Here is a 21,025-nt window from a genome sequence, read left to right as displayed (position 1 = left end):
CCAGGTCATCAAGAAAGCACCAGGTGACAGGGGTTAGCAGTTTTATTAATGCAGTCTCCTCTATTCCCATGCAGACTGCTTTCTATCTGATAGAGTGCAATAAGGAACTTATGGGTAAGAAAAAAAAGTCTCAGATTGTAATTAAATCATCAATCTAATTTAGCTAAAAAATTTTCTGAACACCTGGCCACCAGGAGAAACTACTGCTGATGGGGTATCTTCACAAAGGAGTTATAAATTCCTCAGCCTACCCTACACAATTCTAAATCTTTTATTGAAAACAAAATCTATCATTCAAGGCATCTAATACTTCCTGGCTAAATCATCACAGGCTTTCATCTGTTATTCAATTTTTATATTTATCAGTTTTCTGTAAATGCAAGACAAGTGACAGTTTTGGTCTTGGATAATTGGACCATTTAGATTTATATCTGTCTAAATAACCAGAATGCATATCCATGTGTGACAGTTTAATTTTCAGTTTTCCCAGAATATTATTTTTCTCTAATGGCTTAGTCATATAAAATACCTCTTTAGAGATTCTGTTTCCTGAGTTTTGTCAATATAAACCCCAAATGTGCCAGGATGCTTAAATCCATATCACTAACAGACTTCTAAATTAACTGGCGTGCAACCATCAATATCCTGTTTCAAAATTATGTACTTATTTCTGATACATTGATACATTGATTCTGATACAGAATACTGAGAGTATTACTGAGTAATCTAACTCACTTTGCTACAACATATAAAGTCAGTCAGAGGTATGAGATACAAGAGATTTAAATCAATTTAGATTAACATCTTTTGTGGCAATCTCAGAAAATTAAATTATGATGGCATTGGATTTCTAATTATACAACTCCCTTCCAGTCAAAGATAAAACTATTTAACTCTGTTAATAAATAAAATCCCAGGCATCTCTTCATTTAAAATTTATAACTAGGTCAACTCCCCCAGCATCATGCAGATCTGCTACATAGCTCCTACACAGTGGAAAACATGCACTTAACTATAATTTTTGAAGAATACTACATCCCTCACTGAAGGCAGTTCTCTGAGGGCAGGTCCATTTCTATATCACACACCACCGAATTACTAGATCCTAGCACAGGAGGTACCATACAATATACACAAAATTAAAGTTTGAATCAGAATTTAAGAAAACACCTTGAAAATAGTTTTTTTCATTTTTTTAACATTGAACAAAAACATTTTTCTGCTCTCTGTATTTTCCCCCACCTTACCACAAAAAATCTGGTGATGAATTGCTCTTATTAGACTATGCTAATTACTCTTCTAGTGACCAAAATATTCTCCCAAATCAATGTAACTTCTGATATTTATTGCTGTGTAAGAGGGAAAGGAGGAATTTTCTGCTTCACTGTTAATACGTCAATATCTTTAAAAAATGTTTCACTATATTCCTCTACTCAAAAGAAATGGTGTAAATCTTTTACAGATCAGATCACCCTTTTTATCACATTATTTCCTGCTAATGCTGCAGTCTTTCACTATCTCACCTGATACTCCCCTTCTCACCTGCGTTTTTTACTTGGCTAGTGTTGTTCATACTGCATACCTCGTTCTGGACATCTTCTCTATGTACTTACATAGGTCACTATATTCACCTACCGACATACAGAACACATCATATTAAACTGTCTGGGTTTGTTGGTTTGTTTCCCACTGTGGCCATCACTATGTCCATCACTCTCTCAGACCTTTAGTGCTTAATCCCAGTGCCAAGCACACTGGAGACAGCTGATAGATACTTGTTGGTAAACGAATAAGATAATGAATGAATGAGCATGTGAACTACTTATTTTGTTACCTTATTTTGTCTCCTAATTCACTCTTATTTCACTGTGCCTCTGCAGATAGAACAGAGAGACTCTGCTTGATGTTCACATTGAGAAAATTTTCCTTTGAAACCCCAATCAATAATATAAGATCTGTGTATGAAAAATTTATGGTACAAAATGTTTATGTTTTATCTTGCATAAGCAAAATAAAGAGGGCTACTTATATAGCCACTAGTTAAATTTAACATGTTACCCATGTGGGCTTTTTTTTCTCAATTAGGAAGCAGCATTTTAAAAATGAATAAATAAAGATATTCTAGGAGCACCTGGGTGGCTCAGTCAGTTAAGTGTCCAACTCTTGGTTTTGGCTCAGGTTGTGATCTCAGGGTCGTGAGATTGGGCCTTCATGGTGCTCTGCGCTCAGTGTGCAGTTCGCTTGAGATTCTCTCTCTCCTTCTCCCTCTGCCCCTCCCCCCATTCAAGCTCTTGCTCTCTCACTCTCTTTCTCTCTCAAAATAAAAAAATAAAATCTTTTTAAAAAATAGGACATTCTAAAAGAGAGAGATAAAAGCAAATGAATATGTTTGGTTCCTTCAATTTATATTACACTGCATTCAATTAGGATTAGGAAGAAAAATCATTTTAAGAGCATTTTTTGGTACCATCTGGAGAGATTTTAACCCTAATGACGTAGCAGAGCTAATATGTGTCAACAGCAGAACTGAAGCTAGAGTTGGAAGAGCCTACCGTGGATAACGCACTAATATCAGAAAGGGAGATGTAAAATGAGGGACCAGAAACCTATCTTCAGAGTTTTTAGTTGTACTTATTGGGCTAAATAGGGAAAAGTATGTTGGCTTCATCTTTCCAAAGTGTAACAGAAATGGGGTGTAAATGTGTGGATTGGTGAGAAAAGAACAATCCACAAATAAGAATAAGAAAATAAGAAATCAAAATTCCTAAAAGTTTGAAACTGAAATTTTGGCAATATGTTTTTTAGGATAACACAAGATAAAACAGTTATTTTCCCTTGGATGAATGTGTATCCCAAAAATGTTGGCCTAAAAAAATGTAAAAGGAGTGTTTCCTGATTATGAGTTTGCTTTCAAGCAGCAACCAGACTGCAGAAAGAAGTAATGATTTCTTGACTCAGAATGCCAGTTAATTTCCATTCTAAATAAACTTTTCATTTCCAGTTTGAAGGGCCTTGGTCTTAAATATGGAGAACAGATGAAACATATCTGTTATACATATGCATATACTGAGACATACATATCCATTCACCCAGAGACTTGGTGCTCAGAGAATTCACCTTACACGTGGACCAGAAGAGCCAATTATGTAAATACTCTGGAGCCTTTTTGTCAATGCTGCATTTCAAATTTCTTTGACCAAATTTCTACAATGAGAAGCTTACTTCTGAAAAAAAAAAATGAGGCAGATTAAGAAATAGGAAGAACACAGTGGTCAAGTGAAAACAATACTATTATCAAATTGGTGAGTATTAGTAACAGTTTAAAAGTTGTCCATCATAAATAGGGATCATCAGTGCTAAAAAAAAATTGTGATGTTTGATATAAAAATACTGTTTTTTCCAATTCAAGCAATATTGTTGGAAATTTGTTACATTTCTTCAATAAACTCACAAGGTGATAGACCGGGTCAGCAATGTCAAAGACTGACTGCTGGCCCCATTTGATTTCTGGATTCAACTCATTAGCTAGGTGGCCTTGGTAAGTGGCCTAATTTGCTGACAACATGAGTCTGAGTGTGCACTTCTGAAAAACTGGAACTAAATGACAAGGTAGGTAAGAAATTATTTCAACAATGTTTGAGGTTATTTTGTAACTTCGAGCAAGGTAAATTCTCTAAGGCTCTTTCCTTTAAAAGTAGACAAAAATATATATAGATCATAAAGGGTAATAAAAAAGTATGTTAACTTACTGGAATTAAAATAAAAACAATAAAAACAAAATTAAAAAAGAATATATAGATCATAAGAGTGTTAAGATATTAAATGAGATCTTCTATTTCAGTGGCCCAGCACTATAAACGTGACATATTTGAAGTTATCAGTAAATCATAGCTATTATAATAGAATTATCAGTAAAAATGAGCAAACAACTAGAAATTTATGTTTAGATAAGTAAAATATAAATTAAAGTGACCTTGTCTATCAATTAGGAAAATATTAAAAATTATAATATATACTGTTGGCTATAGAATAATGAAATGAGAATATTTATACATTGCAGGTGAGTGAGAATGTAATTTGATATAATTTTTCTAAAGGACAATTTGGCAATTTGTATAAAGATTTAAAAAACATTCTCTTGACCAAGCCATACCATTTCTAGGAATCTACCCTAAGCCATTTTAAATGTCCAAAGATGAATGTGTACATACAAACTGCAATATTGATTATATATCTAAAAAAAACCCGATTTTTAAAAAGATTTTATTTATTTGACAGAGAGAGAGGAGAAGCAGGGGGAGTGGCAGAGGGAGAGGGAGAAGCAGACTCCCCACTGAGCTGGGAATCCAAGGCGGGGCTCCATCCCAAGTTCCTGGGATCATGACCTGAGCCAAAGGCAGACGCTTAACCCACTGAGCCACACAGGCACCCCGAAAACCCAATGTTTAAAAATAGGTTACACATGAATTAAGGTGTGGTACAATCACACAGTAGCTTTTATGAAAACATAGTACACATTCTGATATGATTTTAGAGACCTACACATAGCCAGGGTAAAAAATAAAGTAATGTCAACAAAGGGTGGTTATCTGTCTTCTTTTCTAAGGAAAGAAAGAAGCTTCCATCCTAATTTAAAACTGAAATGAACGCATATATGCTCATATATTACACACACACACACGCGCACACACACACACACACACAAAAGCTCATTGTTTCTATTAAGAATCTGTCTCAGTATTTTATTTAATATTATGTTTTCTTTTGAACAAAGCTTCCTTTCTGCAATTTAACTCAATTGAATATGCCACTTAAGTGCACATAGTAAGACATAGCAAATTCCTGTCTTTCATTTGCTTTAAATGCTGTATTAAGAATTTTTAAATCACAAAATCAGGTATCATAGTACCTGAGTGTCGTGTGGGAGATTACCTTTAGGTGGATAAAAGGTTTGTATCCTAATATAAGAAACACGGTTGAGCTGTATCGATATGAAACACCTAACGTTAGGCCACATAATTAGTAAATGAGTCTCTGAACTGTTTACTAAATCAAACTAAAAAAGTTGTACGTCAGAGATCCTATGTTGCTACGGCTCCCAGTGCATCTGAAAATGATGATATAAGATCATGTTCCCAGCTTTTGAGAAGAGTTATAAAATAGCTAGATGTGTCTTTCTCTGTTTTTGTCTCTAACTGCTAAGTAAGCTTTTATACATGTTGTGCAAAGCCCAATCTAAGATGTTCTCAGATCTCAGGGCCAAGAAAAAGTGGCACCTCTCCTGACAGTTTGATTCCTTTTAGAGAACAGCCATCATACAAACCACATTTTCCCTTTTGACCTAACTCGTAGGAAGAATTGTTTTCAACACATCAGCCTTTCTTATCACAGATCTCTCCATATGCCTTTCCTCACCCATGACCCCTTTCTTTACGTGACTCGTGGAAGAGGGGGCAAGGGATGGTGCTGACGCAATCAGGAAGAGCTACTTCTCCTTAACAGCTTAGTGTAAGTTCCCAAATCAAGGCATGCTGCTCTGACAAGTTTTCCCTTGCAGTGTGTGACCTTTTAAAAAATCCTGTGTGATGACTTTTATTATTCTTACTTCCATTATTTCAATCAATCTGTAAACCAAGACTTAGAGAGGCAGAAGTTGACCAGAATTAAGTAATCAGGAATGGAGCTGTTTCTGGCTCCAAAATCTATGATTTATGCATTTTCCACCACACTATGTTCTTCTGATATAAAACATACTGTGGTGTGAGTTCAGTCTTTACAGACTTCTATAAAGAAGAAACCATCTAATACAAATCTCCTTCCTCCCAGCTGATAGTTTCTAAATTGTTCCTACATATTAGTATCCAAGACATTCTTCCAGAATTACAATACAAAATAAGTAATTTATGATTTCCCACGTTTAGGGCACTAACACTATTTTCTATGCAGTGCAAATAATTCAACCACCTATCTATAAGAACAATAATTCCTCCTTTATTAACATGACAGAGAAACAGAGTCTACAATCTGTGAAAATTCTTCTGGTGGTGATTGTGGTAGAAGTGTTGCAAAGAAATGTTGCCACCATTTGACTTGTCATACCTAAGAAATGAATTAACAAACAAGAGTGAGGTCACCCTGCCTTGTCTCTCACTGTTGCTAGCTGCCAACAGCCGTGTTAATTCCACCAGAAACTACATGCTACACACTTGTAAGTCATTGGTCCTGACGATAACTTACACATTAGATCCAGCAGCTGACTGAACTTTTAAGAAGTATTTACTCACAGTTAGCATTGTATTGGCTACAGGGTGTTTTTTTCATGAAATACTTTGTCTTTGTAATAGTCAGATAATTCCGATCTAGTGATGAGTCAGTGTCATTCCATAGCATTTTAAGTCATATATAAACTGATATTATTTTTGATTTTTGGCAGCATCCTTCTTCATAAAGTAACCAATGATGCCTCTGTTATACTTCTTAAAACAGTTTATCAGTTAAGAGTCTTCAGGTATGTTTTGGTATTATAATCTTTATCCAGTATCTTACCTCAGCTCTTAACTCAGAGATCAGTCTATCCTTGCTGTTTTGAGATTTTGATTCTTCCTTTATATCTCCTGATATTTCTTCCATTTTATTCTCATGCTGACCAGGAATAATGTCATACTGAAAAAAAGAAGTTAAAATTATAATCACATGATGCTCCAAAGGCTGGCTCCAGGATAATCCACAGAAGTCTTTTGTTTTGCTTTTAGTTTAGTTTTTTGTTCGTTTGTTTTTTATGTGGATTCTGGGAGGTTTTACTGTTGCTGTGGTATTAATGAAGCTAAACCATTTATTTCTTATATTTGAAAAATTCTCAGTTGTTAGAAAACAAATCATCAGATCTCCATAAATCCAAACTCATTAACTGAAAAAATTAGGCAAACTTGGCTACCACACAGAATCCTGGTAATTGACCAATTGGATTCTAAACAAATCCAATTAATACTGATCTTTCAGTCTTGAATATTTGTAATACAGGACCCTTTGTAATCCTACTTAATGTCTATTCTTTATGAAGTCTAAAGAGTATATAGATTATAAGAGAGGCAAACTTGGGCAATGNATACTGATCTTTCAGTCTTGAATATTTGTAATACAGGACCCTTTGTAATCCTACTTAATGTCTATTCTTTATTAAGTCTAAAGAGTATATAGATTATAAGAGAGGCAAACTTGGGCAATGAAAAAAATACATCTATTCAAAGCTAGAACTCGTAAAAATATGAAAGATGCCAATAAATTATCAGGAAAACAGGATAAATAAGCCATGGCATGTCCAGATAATGGAATATTATTCAGTACTAAAAAGCCATGAAAAGACACGGAGGAAACTTAAATATATATTACTAAGTGAAAGAAGCCAATCTGAAAAGGCTACTTACTGTATAATTCTAATTATGTGACATTCTGGAAAAGGCAAAACCATGAAACAATATAAAATCAGTGGTTTTCAGGGTTGCAGGGAGGAAGGGATGAATAGGTGGAGCACAGAAATTTTTAGGGCAGTGAAACTATTTGGTATAACACTGTTGGATACATGTCATTATACAGTTGTCTAAACCCAGAGAATGCACAACACCAAGAGTACACTTGAAGGTAAACCATGGACAGTGATGTGTCAATGTAGGTTCATCATTTATAACAAATGTACCACCGTGGTGGAGGACACGGATAATAGAGAAGGGTGTGTTAAGTGGAGACAGGGAGCATATGAGAAATGTATATATCTTCCATTTGATTTTGCTGTGAATCTAAAACTGCTCTAAAAAATAGTCTATAAAAAGAAACATAGGAACAGAGAGGCTCCTTGTTCAGAGTTAGTAACATGGAGAACGCATCATGGAAGGCAAGTGTGGAACAGGACACAATGCCACCAGGTTCAGTCAAAGTCTATTTATGCATGTTTCACCTTACTTTCATGTAAATAAACAAGGTGGCATTAATCTCTTGCTAAAATAAAATAAATAAAAGTCACTTTGCTAAAGAAAATAATGAATTGCGAGGGTATAATCAAAGCAACAGGTTTTGGTTTGAGTTCACCAAAGTAAAATCCAACTCATTCTTGTAATTGAATGCCCTTAGCTTAACTTCTGAAATCTTGACCATTAATTCTCAGGGAATTAGATCAATTAATAAGCCCTCTCATTGTCAAGAGAACTTCAATCAATGCTACTACTCAAAGGAGAGATGAGGCAGGAAAATAAATTTTCATACATAATATCATGGAAAACCCACACTAATTACCTAAAATAATTCCATTTTCATTTTTCACTGACAGCAGAAAATCAAGGATCTCTGGACATATGAAGAAACCAAGAACATGAATAAAATAGCCAAGATTTGAAAACACAATGTCTGATAGAAAAAAAAGACAGATAAATGGTATAATTTAAGATATGAAAGAAAATGTTATTCAATATCTAATCACTATGGGGGAAATGAATATGTATTGTACTCATAAATTAAGGACAGAACAATTTCAAAATTTCAAAGAATAAAAGAAAAATTTTAAAATGTGTCTAGTAATCCCTTCCTTTAGAAAAATTTATTAGAAATGTTGGAATAGTCAGAGGTTGAATCGTCTTGAAGCTCAGTTCTTGGACACATTCGCTTGATGCATTCACTCCTTTGGACAGCTGATGTGCACCCATTGCATTGCATACTAGTCAAAATTCTGACAATCTCCAAATGTCTAGTTCCATCCTCTAGGTCTCCTATGAACTTCAGACCCTCATGTCCAACTTCTTACTTATCACTTCTATAGGTATCTAAAACTTAACACATTGCAAAGACAAATTAAGAACTCCCCTAAACCTGTTTCTCTACCAGTCTTCGCCATTTCAGTAAGTATCAACTCTATCCTTCCCTTTGATCAGGCCAAAGATATTGGATTTATTTTTAACTCTTTTCTTTCTCTGACATATCATATCCAAACTAAAGTCAAAACAATTCAATTTTGCTTCCAAAATATATAATAAATCCAACCATTTCTCTAGGTATACTACTACTGCTCTGATCGAAAACCACCATGGTCTCTCACATCAGTTATTTTAATGGCTCCCATAATTTCTGCTTCTCCATGTAGCTCTGTAATCTCTTTCCCAAAACAGCAATCAAATAAAGCATTTTCAAAGTAATTCAAATCATGTAACTCTGCTGCTCAAATCTTTCCAGTGGCTTCCCAGTCCATTCAGAGTATAAGTCAGAGTTCTTATCATCTGCCTGATCCTAGAACCCCTCAGGGCTCTTCTACTCCTACCCCTTATTCCGTCAGTCACTCTGGCCTTCTCATTGTCCCTACACACTCCAGGCAGGAAAAAGCAAAAAATAAAATAAAAACAGTAAATGAAATATTGTACAGTGAAGGCAATTAAAACAATGTAACAGGGGAAAAAAAAACCTGATGGCCAAATTAATAAAACAACTATACTTTTCCCTATGAAAATTTGAGTTATTTTGATCATTTTAAAATTATACTTTGGACTCAAAATCACCTTAATTTTGCCACTTACCCTATTCAACTTCAGGTTCAGATTAATGGAGTTATAACTAAAATCTAATTAGCAGCTGAAAAGTTGAAAGCTGTGGATGTGTAGATGTTAAAGATTATTCATTTAGCAGAATTATGAATGTCATCCACAAGTGATATATCACATTACTTAAATTGAAAGTGACAGAAATAGAAGGTACCTGAGGAAATGAATGAGTCAGCATTAGAAAGCATTTTCCAAGTTCAGGTCCTTTTATTTAATAGTTATTTAAGTAGTCTCTTGCAACACTTTTTTTCTGAACTTGCATCATAATATAACTCCAAAATTCCTCTTTAAAATTCCTCTTTTCATTCTGCAGTATTTGTGAAAGGTTAAACCAGGCAACTTGTCACATCTCTGACTTCAGAAATATCTGCCATAATTTGCTTCTGGAAAATGAGCAACAGTATATGTAAATATTTATTCTCCATTCAAATTAGCATGGAGTGGAAAGTCTTTTTGAAGATGATTCTAGAAAACAAAAATATCGTGTAACTTACAAATAAAAATATTTTCTTACTTATACAGATCAAGTAGGAAAAGAAAAATTCATTCAAAAAATGGCACAAAAATATAATCTAACACACTCTGTTATTTTGATTTTGCCTCACATTTTATCCTTCAAAATAATCTAAAATGATTAGGTAGTTATTGCTTATCCCAAAGATCTGGTCTTTGTGAAATATTATGTTCAGTATTTATGTCAATATTATTAATAATACGACAAAATTCAATCTCCTCAAACACCAAACCCATAATTTCTCCCATAACTCTCAACAAACGATCTTACAGCCTCATTTATGGAAAAGTCGAAAAGCTATACACAGGAAAGATCTTCAACTTCTTGTAACATAATCTACAAATTTGCATGCATCTATATAAGTCTTTCCTTCTTTCCTCTTGTTAAAGAACTTAAATACCCTTCCTAGAGTCAAAGACTAATCATTCCATTTGCAGTCAGGATTTGGTACCTTTGGGGGTATGTGGTAAACTCATTCTAAGAATTGTTTCTCTACTGGATTTTCAAGATCTCTTGGTTTCTCCCTCATCAACATTTAGTTGCTTGATAGCTTCCATTTAGGTTGGAAAGCGACGTATGAGAGATCAAGTGTAGAAGATACTCTCCCTCTCTTTCTCTCTCTCTCTCTCACTCTCTCTTCCCACCCCCCATCTTTTTTCCAGTTTTGGAGTTTCCACTCCAGCTCTGTTTCCTCTTACTTTCAAGTGCCTTGGAAGAGCTGCTTACATTCACTTTTTCCCCATGCTCCCCTCTCACTCATTCCCCCATTGGCTTTTGTTACACCCATTCCCAATACTTCCCAACACACAATATTCAACCTTGTCCTTAACTTGAATCCTTCCCAGAACTTCATTATTGTTAACAATGCCTTTGTTCAAGCACTCTTTTCTTTTGGCTCATGGGAAGAAGGGTTTTCTTTCTCTGCAGTTTCCCTTTCTCCATCTGCCTTACCTGGTGCTAATCCTCCAAACCATCTTTTGTTTCATTCAATGTACCAACCCTGGGGAATCCCATTTACTCCCATGGCTTCCACCACCATCTCACTGTTCATTGTTCACATTTCTTTCTTGCACTCATAAATTCCAAATTCCACCAAACATTCCTACCTCAAGCTCAGTATGCTCGGTATTAAATACTTTGTTGTTTCCTCTTAAGTTTTGCTTCTTCATGATATGCCTTCTGTGGTGGAAGATAAGGTCAGAAATCTGTAACTTTTCCTTCTCTCTAACCCCCTAGCATACCCATGCATTTCCAACATTCACTGAGTCCACCAAGCATCACGACTTCTTTCACTTGTATATTTCTCAACTCTCCACATCCTCCAACCAAACTTAGGACACCTGATTATTTCTTTCTGGATTTCCATGACAGACTCATAAAAGTTTCCTCTTCATCTGTACCCCCAAAATCTTTTCTTCACAATGAAGGTTGAATCATTTTTCTGTAATGTAAGCAAACTGACACTGGTCAACACACTGCAATGGCTCTTCCCATTGCCTTCATGTTGATGCACACATTTATAATTTGGATCTTGGAATAAGTATTGAATATCAAATAGTACAGAGTTTAAGACCAAGTGTTTAGCAGTTAGACAGGTTCTGGTGGCCATACCATATTCTTATGAAAGGTGAGGAAAGTAAGGAGGAAATGTGCCCAAACAGAAGGTGATCCAAATGCAGTGGACCCAGGGATAGCTAACAACAAGGTTAAGGTTCCAGTAATTTTAATTAACTCTAAGTGCACAGAGAAGCCTCCAAAATGTATCATAGCTGCAAAAATTTTAACCAAAATTATTTAAACTAAACTTACATAATTCCCTCCCTCAACCTTAAAGAATAGTACTAAAGACACAAAACAATGTTTAACTATGATTAAAGCAAATTTTCTTCTATTCTTCAAGTCAAAATAAAAACACCAAATAACTAATCTTAGTGATGTTTAAACTGTTTTGCTCTCATGCTGATGTATACTTTACCTTTTTAAAGATTTGACTAGTATATTTATTTAGATTCAAAAAATGAAATTTCTGCTGAATTTTAAATATTTTAAATAAAATGGCTGCATCACATCTTACTGAACATTAACATCTAAAAACTACAGAAATGTGATACTATCATCTATTCAAAAAATTAATTTTATTTCTTGAATTTTTATTTCTATTCCACCTTCCCCCAATCATCATATTGTAACATGTTTATATTTGAAAATGTTTTTACTCAATAAAATGCAATAAAAATACATACATAAAATATGTATGTATATATTATGACTGTAAGGCTTCAAACGCTAAAAAGTTTCTTTGGATTGAATTATCTCTACAATTATTACGGGTACATGGTTGCTTAAAAACAAGACAAGATAGCACATATTGTGATAAGTAATTATTAAATATAAACTAATCATTTACTGGAAATGCATTTCTTAATGAGATGGATAGATACATTTTTTCAATTAGTTTGTGTATCCATGGATGAAATTACTTATTGATAGAATGAAACAAGAATTACCATCAGTTTTCTCTATTCTTTTTCAAAGTAGGCAATGAGAAAGCTGATCACATATTAATAGAAATGGAAGATGCTTTGTTATAGCAAATGCATTGCTTGTGTTGTTTTTTAATATCTTTGTAAATAAGTGACAAAGCCACTTTTGATCTTACATCAAAATTAAATTTTTATTATCTATAAACTGACCAATCCTTTAGGTCCTATTCCAGTATTTTTATGAAAAAGAAAAGCATAAACCACTTGAAAAGAGAAAGGTTTTATGATCCATTGATTAGTTGGTTTCTCAACACCAATATTTAAAAATATCTCTCTGTTTGGTACTCCTGCATTTTCCCCACTCTGCAAAATGTTCTAAAATCACACTTGGTTTGGGAGATAGGCATGACTTTCATTTGAGAAGTGGATGGAGGGTAATGTGGGAAAAGAGAACTCACTTGAAAAGTACTTCTTTAGGCAGATGGATTTTTGAAGACTGCATATGAAAGTTTGGGAATTTGAAGTTGAAATCCATATAACTATCCCATGGGGACCTGTGGGAAGATGGCAGTGGTGTGGTGGTGGTAGTCCTTCTAGGGTCTGCAAATCTCTCCATGAAAACAGGCAGAGCAATGACAACAACAAAATTAAAAACCTATGGAGGCCTATAGCAAAACGAGGTGACAAGTTTTCCCTACAAACCCTAAGATACAGGTGCGTTAAGACAATCGACCCAGCTTCAAGAACAGAATATCAGCATCTGTCTGAGAAAATTAAATGGAAGCAACATGCCATGAGAACAGGAGAACCCCAAAATTGACAGCACACCTCCCCTGAAAGTGTGTCAGGTCAATGTGAAAACAGTAGATGAAACTAAGGGAATTTTACACATTCTAATTGGTGAGTGCAATAGGCCCACAGTGAAGTCCAAAGAAGTGCAACAATCTATATTCTGTATACTCTCAAAAACAAAAGCAAAAACAAAAACAGACAGAACTTCCTTTAAAAACACATCCCAAGAGCACCTGGGTGGCTTAGTCAGTTAAGCATCCGACTCTTGATTTCAGCTCAAGTCATGATCTCAGGGTCGTGGGATCAAGCCCCACATTGGGTTCCCTGTTCAGCGTGGAGTCTGCTTGATATTCCCTCTCTCCTGCTCTCTCTGTCCCTAGAGAGAGATTCTCTCTCTCTCTCTCTCAAAAAAATAATAAATAAATAAATAAATAAATAAATAAAATCTTTAAACACACACACACAACACTGTGCACTAAAGTGGGAAATGCTCAGACTAGAATCCATATGAAAAGGAACAGTGGCAATAAAGGCAGAGTGATCCAGATAAATCAATTAGGGAACAGAGTCGGGGGGGTTTTGGAAAAGACAAGACAAAGCCATAAATTTAGGGCACTTTACACAAATACTGAGTAGTGAGCTCTAGGTGAAACTAGAAAACACTTTCTTCACCCACTCTCTATTGTTAGGTACAAAAAACAATTATGTTTTACATTTTAACTATTGTTAAGTACAAAAAACAATCATTCTTACGTAGATTAAGAATGAGTAACAGAAAAGGATCATAGTTGAATCGCGTAAAATGTTATTATAACAATAACAGAATGAAGAACAGAATAATGTTCTTACAGACAATGAAAGCATGCTATAGATAATGAGGACATTCTAGAAATACATGCCCACTAGGGAAAAAGATGTGACCTAAAAAAAATAATAAAATTATATATAATATGAAAGAGCAACACAACCACGAATTAGAAAAACTCAGAAATGTTATAGTACTAGGAAAAGAATTAGAAATAAAAGAAAAAGTATTTCAGAATAAGCTCTAGGAACATAAGAGCAAGTAAACACAACAGATAATATCTTATGAGATAAGATAAAAAGAAATAAGATGCTAAAGATCCAAAACTAATCAAGATAAAATATTAAAAAGGATATCAGAAACAGTGACTGAGCAGAGTGACAAGGACGTAACATATTTATAAATTTCCCATTTTTTTCAACTAAAATGGCCTGAAATAGTGACCATCACTCCAGCAATGTACTCATCCATGCACAGACTGTGGTCTTAAGATGTTTCCTGTTATGAGAGCCCAGGACTCTTTGAAGATGAGTCTTACCACTGAGTATATATCTTGTCATACCATAGAGTAAGTTATAAAAGATTACTAGGATTGCATCAAATGTTCTCAGTTGCTAATATAAAAAAGGTTTTGCTCTCTAAATACGGTACCTTTTGAATATCATTAAGGATGATAAGTACAGGTACTATAAAAAACATCCAATAAGTTTAAATTCATGAATTTATAATAATACTTTAAAAACCTAGTTTAATACTGGGGAATGCTAGTGATCCAATTCGTGATTTTGTAAAGTGATAAAGAAAGGGACAGTAATCTACCTTGTATCCCTACTATGTCTAAATGAACAAAATATTGTATGAGAGGAAGTTCTTTTTTAAAAAAAAAAAAGAATATATGTACATATTTTTATTTTTAAGTAATCTCTACACCCAATGTGGCACTTGAACTCACAACCCCAAGATCAAGAGTTACACACTCCACCAACTGAACAAGCCAGGTGAGCCTGAGAGGAAGTTATTTTTATTTAAATGTTCCAAACAGGGGCGCCTGGGTGGCTCAGTTGGTTAGGTGTATGCCCTCCTCTTGGGTCACAATCCCAGGGTCCTGGGATTGAGCCCCGCATTAGGCTCCCTGCTTCTCTCTCTCTGCCTGCCACTCCTCCTGCTTGTGCTTGCTCTTTCTGTGTCAAATAAATTCTTAAAAATAAATGTTCCAAATAATAACTTCAGAAGAAATAATATAATTAGAATATCACAATTTTGCAACTCCCAGTTAATGGAATGAGTATCAATCTATCAGCACCACAAAGAAACAAATACCATGTGCTTCTTCATGAAGAATGTGTTATCCAGGAGACAGTCTTGAAACTGAATCAAATCATACCTCCTGATCCAACTACCATTTAATAGGAAATACAGAAGACAGAGTAACATATTAAACCATACAATGTATAAATGCAATCTATAAAATCCAGAATAGAATCCTAAGGGATAAATAACCTATTTTTTAAAAAATAAGCAAATTATAAGAAGAAAAAAAAAAGTTGCATAAAGAAAAAAAACCCTACATATTAAAATGCATTTAAAAAGACATCCAATTAAAATGCTTAAGCTTTGATTTTTGATTCAATTAACTCTGAAAATAAAATTGGTATTTCTTAGAAAATTGGAAATTTGAACACCAAATATTTGATATTAGCAAATTATTGTTAATATTTTTGGGTTTCAAAATGGCATTGTTATGTTTAACAAGAGTCCTTATGTTTTGAGATACATACGGAAATAGGTCCTGATAGAAAAATCCAAAGTTGTAATGTGGATAGATTTGGTATGGGTAAAAATGATTAGCCAAGAGACAATCATTTTTAAATATAGCTGATGAATATACTGGGGTTCATGATAGTATTATTTCTGGTTTTGTATATAGTTGAGATTTTCTGTAGTTAAAGTATAGGTTCTACTAATCCACAGTCTTTTTTCTGCTAGTAATTCAGGTCCAGAACCTGTATTTATTAAAGACATTATTAGATTTTCATACAGAAACCATGTAATATACATGTTACAGGAGGTGACTTTTTTCTTCTCTTTGTGGTTGTGGGGGTGCAGATGAATACAAACGGTAGTTCGTCCAAGAGTTAAATGAAGTCATAAGATTATAAATCAAGAGTATGAAAAATAACACATTTCTATTTTGTCCATTGGAAAGTATTCCTTTTGAATACCACTATTCTGTAATACTACCTGATTCTCCCAATTGCATTAAAGTGCAGGCTCAGTACTTGCTTCAATAATCCAAAGTTATACATTTTACTGATAGCTGATTTCTGTCCACAGAATCACTCAAAGGCCAGGGGAAAGCCAATTAGAGTCCCAAAGAATAATTTATTATTCTTAACAGATTTATCCACAAGGTTATCAAAGAATATCACACCGGTCAATGGAGGATTAATGATGACTTGCAGAGAATGTTCATCTGAGAAATTTAATTTGTATTTCGTCAAGAAATTAACTAGTATGTATTTTAGATAAAACATCTAATAAGAGAATAGAAGGGGGTACAGTTCTTTGTGTGGATGTTTGTCAAGAGTTGTTTATACAAACTTGTTTTACCGATAGAAAGAAGCTATTTTGCACAATGATTGATGAACAGGGAAATCAATTACTTCCCTTTATTCCATGTTGAATCTAAAGATACTGCTTTTTTTCCTCTTAACCTTTAACTTATCCATTTCTAACAATTTCAGGTACTAAATTACAACAACAAAAAAAAAATTGTATTTCTTAGTCACAGACTCTCAATAAAATTTCTAGCATTTTTATAAAAGAGTAACAGCAGAGTAGTCAAAAGGATATTAGAAAAACATCAGGAAGGTTGTGTTCTAGATCTGGTGCTGCTAAAGATCTTCTCTGACTTTGGACAATCAGACTGTTAGGCCTCAAATTACTTTGCTTTTCATAAAAGGAGTAAAACAACTTAGATTTTATTCTGTGTAATTTTCCAGTGTGAATATTAAGTGAAAGTGAGAGACTGAAATTATATCTCTCTCAATAAATTAGCAAAAGGAAGAATGATTAGCAGGTTAGAAATGATGTAAAAAAATAAAATGTTACCTAAAAGAAGGTAATAACTTTTGTACTTTTTTAATCCTGAAAAAAAGAAAATATATTTAATACAAACATTATTATTTTAAAATAAGTTATCATAACTAACCAAAACATTCACAAAACATATATAAAACATTCTAAATAAAAACTAATTGTTTTTTTCAAAAGCCATATGTAAGGGAAACAGGATGGAAAACCATACGATAGTGACTGTGGATCAGGATGGAGTAGCAGAAACCGAATCTGCCAACCTGAAACCACTGAAATAGCAAGAAATATAGAGCAAACAACTGTTGTAAAAACTGATTATCAGACAATTCCTGAGAAATGGAAAACAAAGAAAAATAATCCTAAAATCGCTCCTTTACTGCCTGGAGAGAATTTTCAGTTCATAGATTAAGAAGGAAAACCAAGGTAGTTTCCCAGAGTTGAGGTGAAGCTTGGAACAAAGCAGGCTGAGGCTTAGTGTGAGCAAGAGTTCCAGAAGGGCCCTGAGAGTGAGAACCCTGGAGGTCTACTGAGTACTCACCAGGGTGGTGACCAGAGCATGATTTTGAGGAAACTTACCTCCAAAAGGATTAAAAGAAATAATCCCTACAACTGAAATAAGGCCAGTAATAGTAACTCTTATTTCCAACTGCCAGAGAAAAACCTCACAATTCACGGCCCATTAGGTGAAGTTCTCAGAATGGTTTTGCCTCTGGACTCAGGAGAAAAAATAACCATAGGCTAAATGCTACTCTGGTCTCACTTAACCAGGCTTAAAAGCTTCATGACAAAAAAGATAAAAATGTCTCCAAGTAATGGAACTAGGTCACAGAATAAAGCTCAAAAATATTTTTTAAAATATGAAAATATCCAGCACCCACACAATATGATAAAATTCCTAACGATTGGAGTCCAATCAAAAATTACATGTCATGCAAACAAACAGGAAAACATGACCCATAATGAGGAGCAAAATCAATCAACTGAAACTTGCTTAGAAATAATAAAAATGATAGAATTAAAAATGACCAAGAGGGCCTTAACATTCCCCTCAGCTTGATTAAACTTCAGATAGGGACAGGTTTATTTGAGACTACATGCTCTTTACTTTTCATTTTCTTCGTGTTTTTTTTTTTTTTTAAAACAACACCCAGTAATTTTAAATTCCTTCTCTACCTCTTTGAGGTATAAATCTTCTCCCAGACTTCTGCCAGCTTTATAACCCAGGCATGTCTTTCTCCAGGAGCTGGGAACCATCTCTTTGAAATGTAGCCCTGAAGGGAACAGCACTCTCTTGCCCAATCTCTATGGGAGGGTAGAGGCCTAATTTCCGGTGTGCTATATTTAGCAAACACTGATAACCTAATCATAAAGAAGGCCATCTGAAAACTCAGGAATGAGCAAGGTGCTGGATATAGCCCACTAACCAAATGTCCTTTCTCAAAGCCCTCCGGTGTATTTCCATTAGCTCACCACAATAGGACTACAATGAGTGCTAATTAGCAAGCTCCAGCACGACTTCAAGTGGCTTGATGTGCTTGTAACTGAAGTCCCTGAAAAAGGGTTGGGGACAAATATTTTTAAAATATAATGATCAAAAATTTTCCAAATTTAATAAAAAGCATACATACACAGATTCAAGAAATTTCACAAACTCAAGCAAAAAGATATATAAAGATCATATCAACACATATCAAAATCAAATTGCTCAAAGCCAGTAATGAAGAAAAAGTCTTTTTTTCCCCCATCATTTATAACTATAAAATGTGCTTAAAAAAAAAAAAGATTGATTTATTTACTGGGGGGCGGGGGTAAGAATGGGCAGGGGAGGGGCAGAGGGAGGGAGAAACTTAAGCAGGCTCTGAGCTGAGTGCAATCTGATGCACAACTTGACCTCACGACCCTGATCTCACCCTGAGCCAAAACCAAGAGTCTGACACTTAGCCGACTGCACTACTCAGGATCCCCTAAAGGTCTTTTTAAGAAAAATTCTGTCCAGCTTATTTAGACACAATTGGCATACAACACTGTGTAGTTTAAGGTGTACAAAGTGATAATTTGACACTCTTATACATTGTGAAATGAAATTAGTTAATAGACCCTTCACTTCATACAATTATCATGTTGAAAATATTAATGCTCTATTCTTACAGCAACTTTTAAATATATAATACAGTATTGTTAATTGGAGTCACCATGCTGTCTTCCAAAATGGCTGTACCCATCTGCTTTCCCACCAGCAACGAATGAGTTCCTGTTCTCCTCATCCTTCTCAGCATTTGGTGGTGTCAATGCTCTGGATTTTGGCCATTCTCATAGTTGTGCAGTAGTATCTCACTGTTGTTTTAATTTTCATTTTCCTCATGATATGGGATGTGGAGCATCTGTCCATATGTTTATTTGCCATCTGTATCTCTTCTTTAGTGAGGTGTCCAAGTTCTTGGCCCATTTTTAAATCAGGTTGCTTGTGCTCTTACTGTTGAGTTTTAAGAGTTCTTTGTATAATAGTCCTTTCTCAGATGCGTCTTTTGAAAATATTTTCTCCTAATCTGTGGCTTGTCTTCTTACTCTCTTGACACTGTCTTTGCAGAGATAAGTTTCTGATTTTAATGAATCCAGCTTATCAATCACTTCACTCATAGATTGTGCTTTCAGTGTTGTCTCTAAAAGCAACATCACCATGAGCACTGGGTGTTATACGCAACTGATAAATCATTGAACACTACAACAAAAACTTATGATGCACAATATGTTGGCTAACTGAACATAACGAAAAATTAAAAATAAAATAAAATAAAATAAGAAATAAAAGTGATGTCACCATGCCCAGGTCACCCAGGTTTTCTCCTATGTTATCTTCTAGGAGTTTGATTGTGTTTTACATTTAGGTACATTATATATTCTGGAATTAAATTTTGTGAAGGATGCAAAGTCTGTGTTTAGATTTTTCTTTGTGTTTTTTTTTTTTTGCACGTGACTGTACAATTGTTCCAGCACAATTTGTTGAAAAGATTATCTTTTATCCACTGTATTGCCTTTGCTCCTTTGTCAAAGATCAATTTACTGTATTTACATAGAACTATTCCTGGGTTCTTTATCCTGTTCCATGGGTCACTGATCTGTTCTTTCCCCAATACCACACTCTATTGATACCTGTAGCTTTATCGTATGTCTTGAAGTCAGGTAATGTCAGCCCTCCATCTTACTCTTGTCCTTCAAAATCAGGTCAGCTATTCTGAGTCTTTTTTCTCTCCATATAAAGTATAGAATAAGTTTGTCAAAATCCACAAAATAACTTGCTGGGATTTTGTTTGGGATTGCATTGAATCTATGGATCAAACTGGGAAGTACTAATGTCTTAGCAATATTGAGTCTTCCTTTCCATGAATAGAAGAATCTTCAAGATATGTTTTTGAATGTGATACCATTTTAATTATTGAATTTAAAACTTTGAAACTTCACAGACTATTGTTAAGTTCACACACACACACACACACACACACACACACAAGGTGGGGGGGTAGATCATGCAAGAGAGACATTGAGTGAGCTGAGTCACTGGCTCATAAAAAGAAAACAAAACAAAAACAAAAAACACATGAAATTATAGAACATCAAAGTTCTTGGGGAAAAAAGTATTTTAGATTTTACTTTTAGGTAAATGGGGTTTTTTAAAGGATTAGCATGGCTTAATTCTTAATTAAATACGGTCTGCAGTAACACATAATTACTACAGCAAGAAACTAAAAAAATCAAATAC

General features: G+C 34.4%; 1 protein-coding gene across 3 annotated transcripts in view; it reads right to left on the bottom strand.

Annotated features, from left to right (window-relative positions):
• CCDC102B (coiled-coil domain containing 102B) overlaps positions 1-21,025 on the bottom strand; it is a 180,973-nt gene that overhangs the window by 40,335 nt on the left and 119,613 nt on the right. For all 3 annotated transcript variants that reach the window (XM_034643302.1, XM_034643301.1, XM_034643300.1), the window contains exon 5: positions 6,547-6,663. In XM_034643302.1, the coding sequence (XP_034499193.1) occupies positions 6,547-6,663 (117 nt within the window). The remainder of the gene's footprint in view (positions 1-6,546; positions 6,664-21,025) is intronic.

The sequence above is a fragment of the Ailuropoda melanoleuca genome, chromosome 14, assembly GCF_002007445.2.
Source record: "Ailuropoda melanoleuca isolate Jingjing chromosome 14, ASM200744v2, whole genome shotgun sequence".
NCBI lineage: Eukaryota > Metazoa > Chordata > Mammalia > Carnivora > Ursidae > Ailuropoda > Ailuropoda melanoleuca.
The sequence above is the reverse complement of the archived record's forward strand: the minus strand, read 5'-3'. Positions and strand labels throughout refer to the sequence as shown.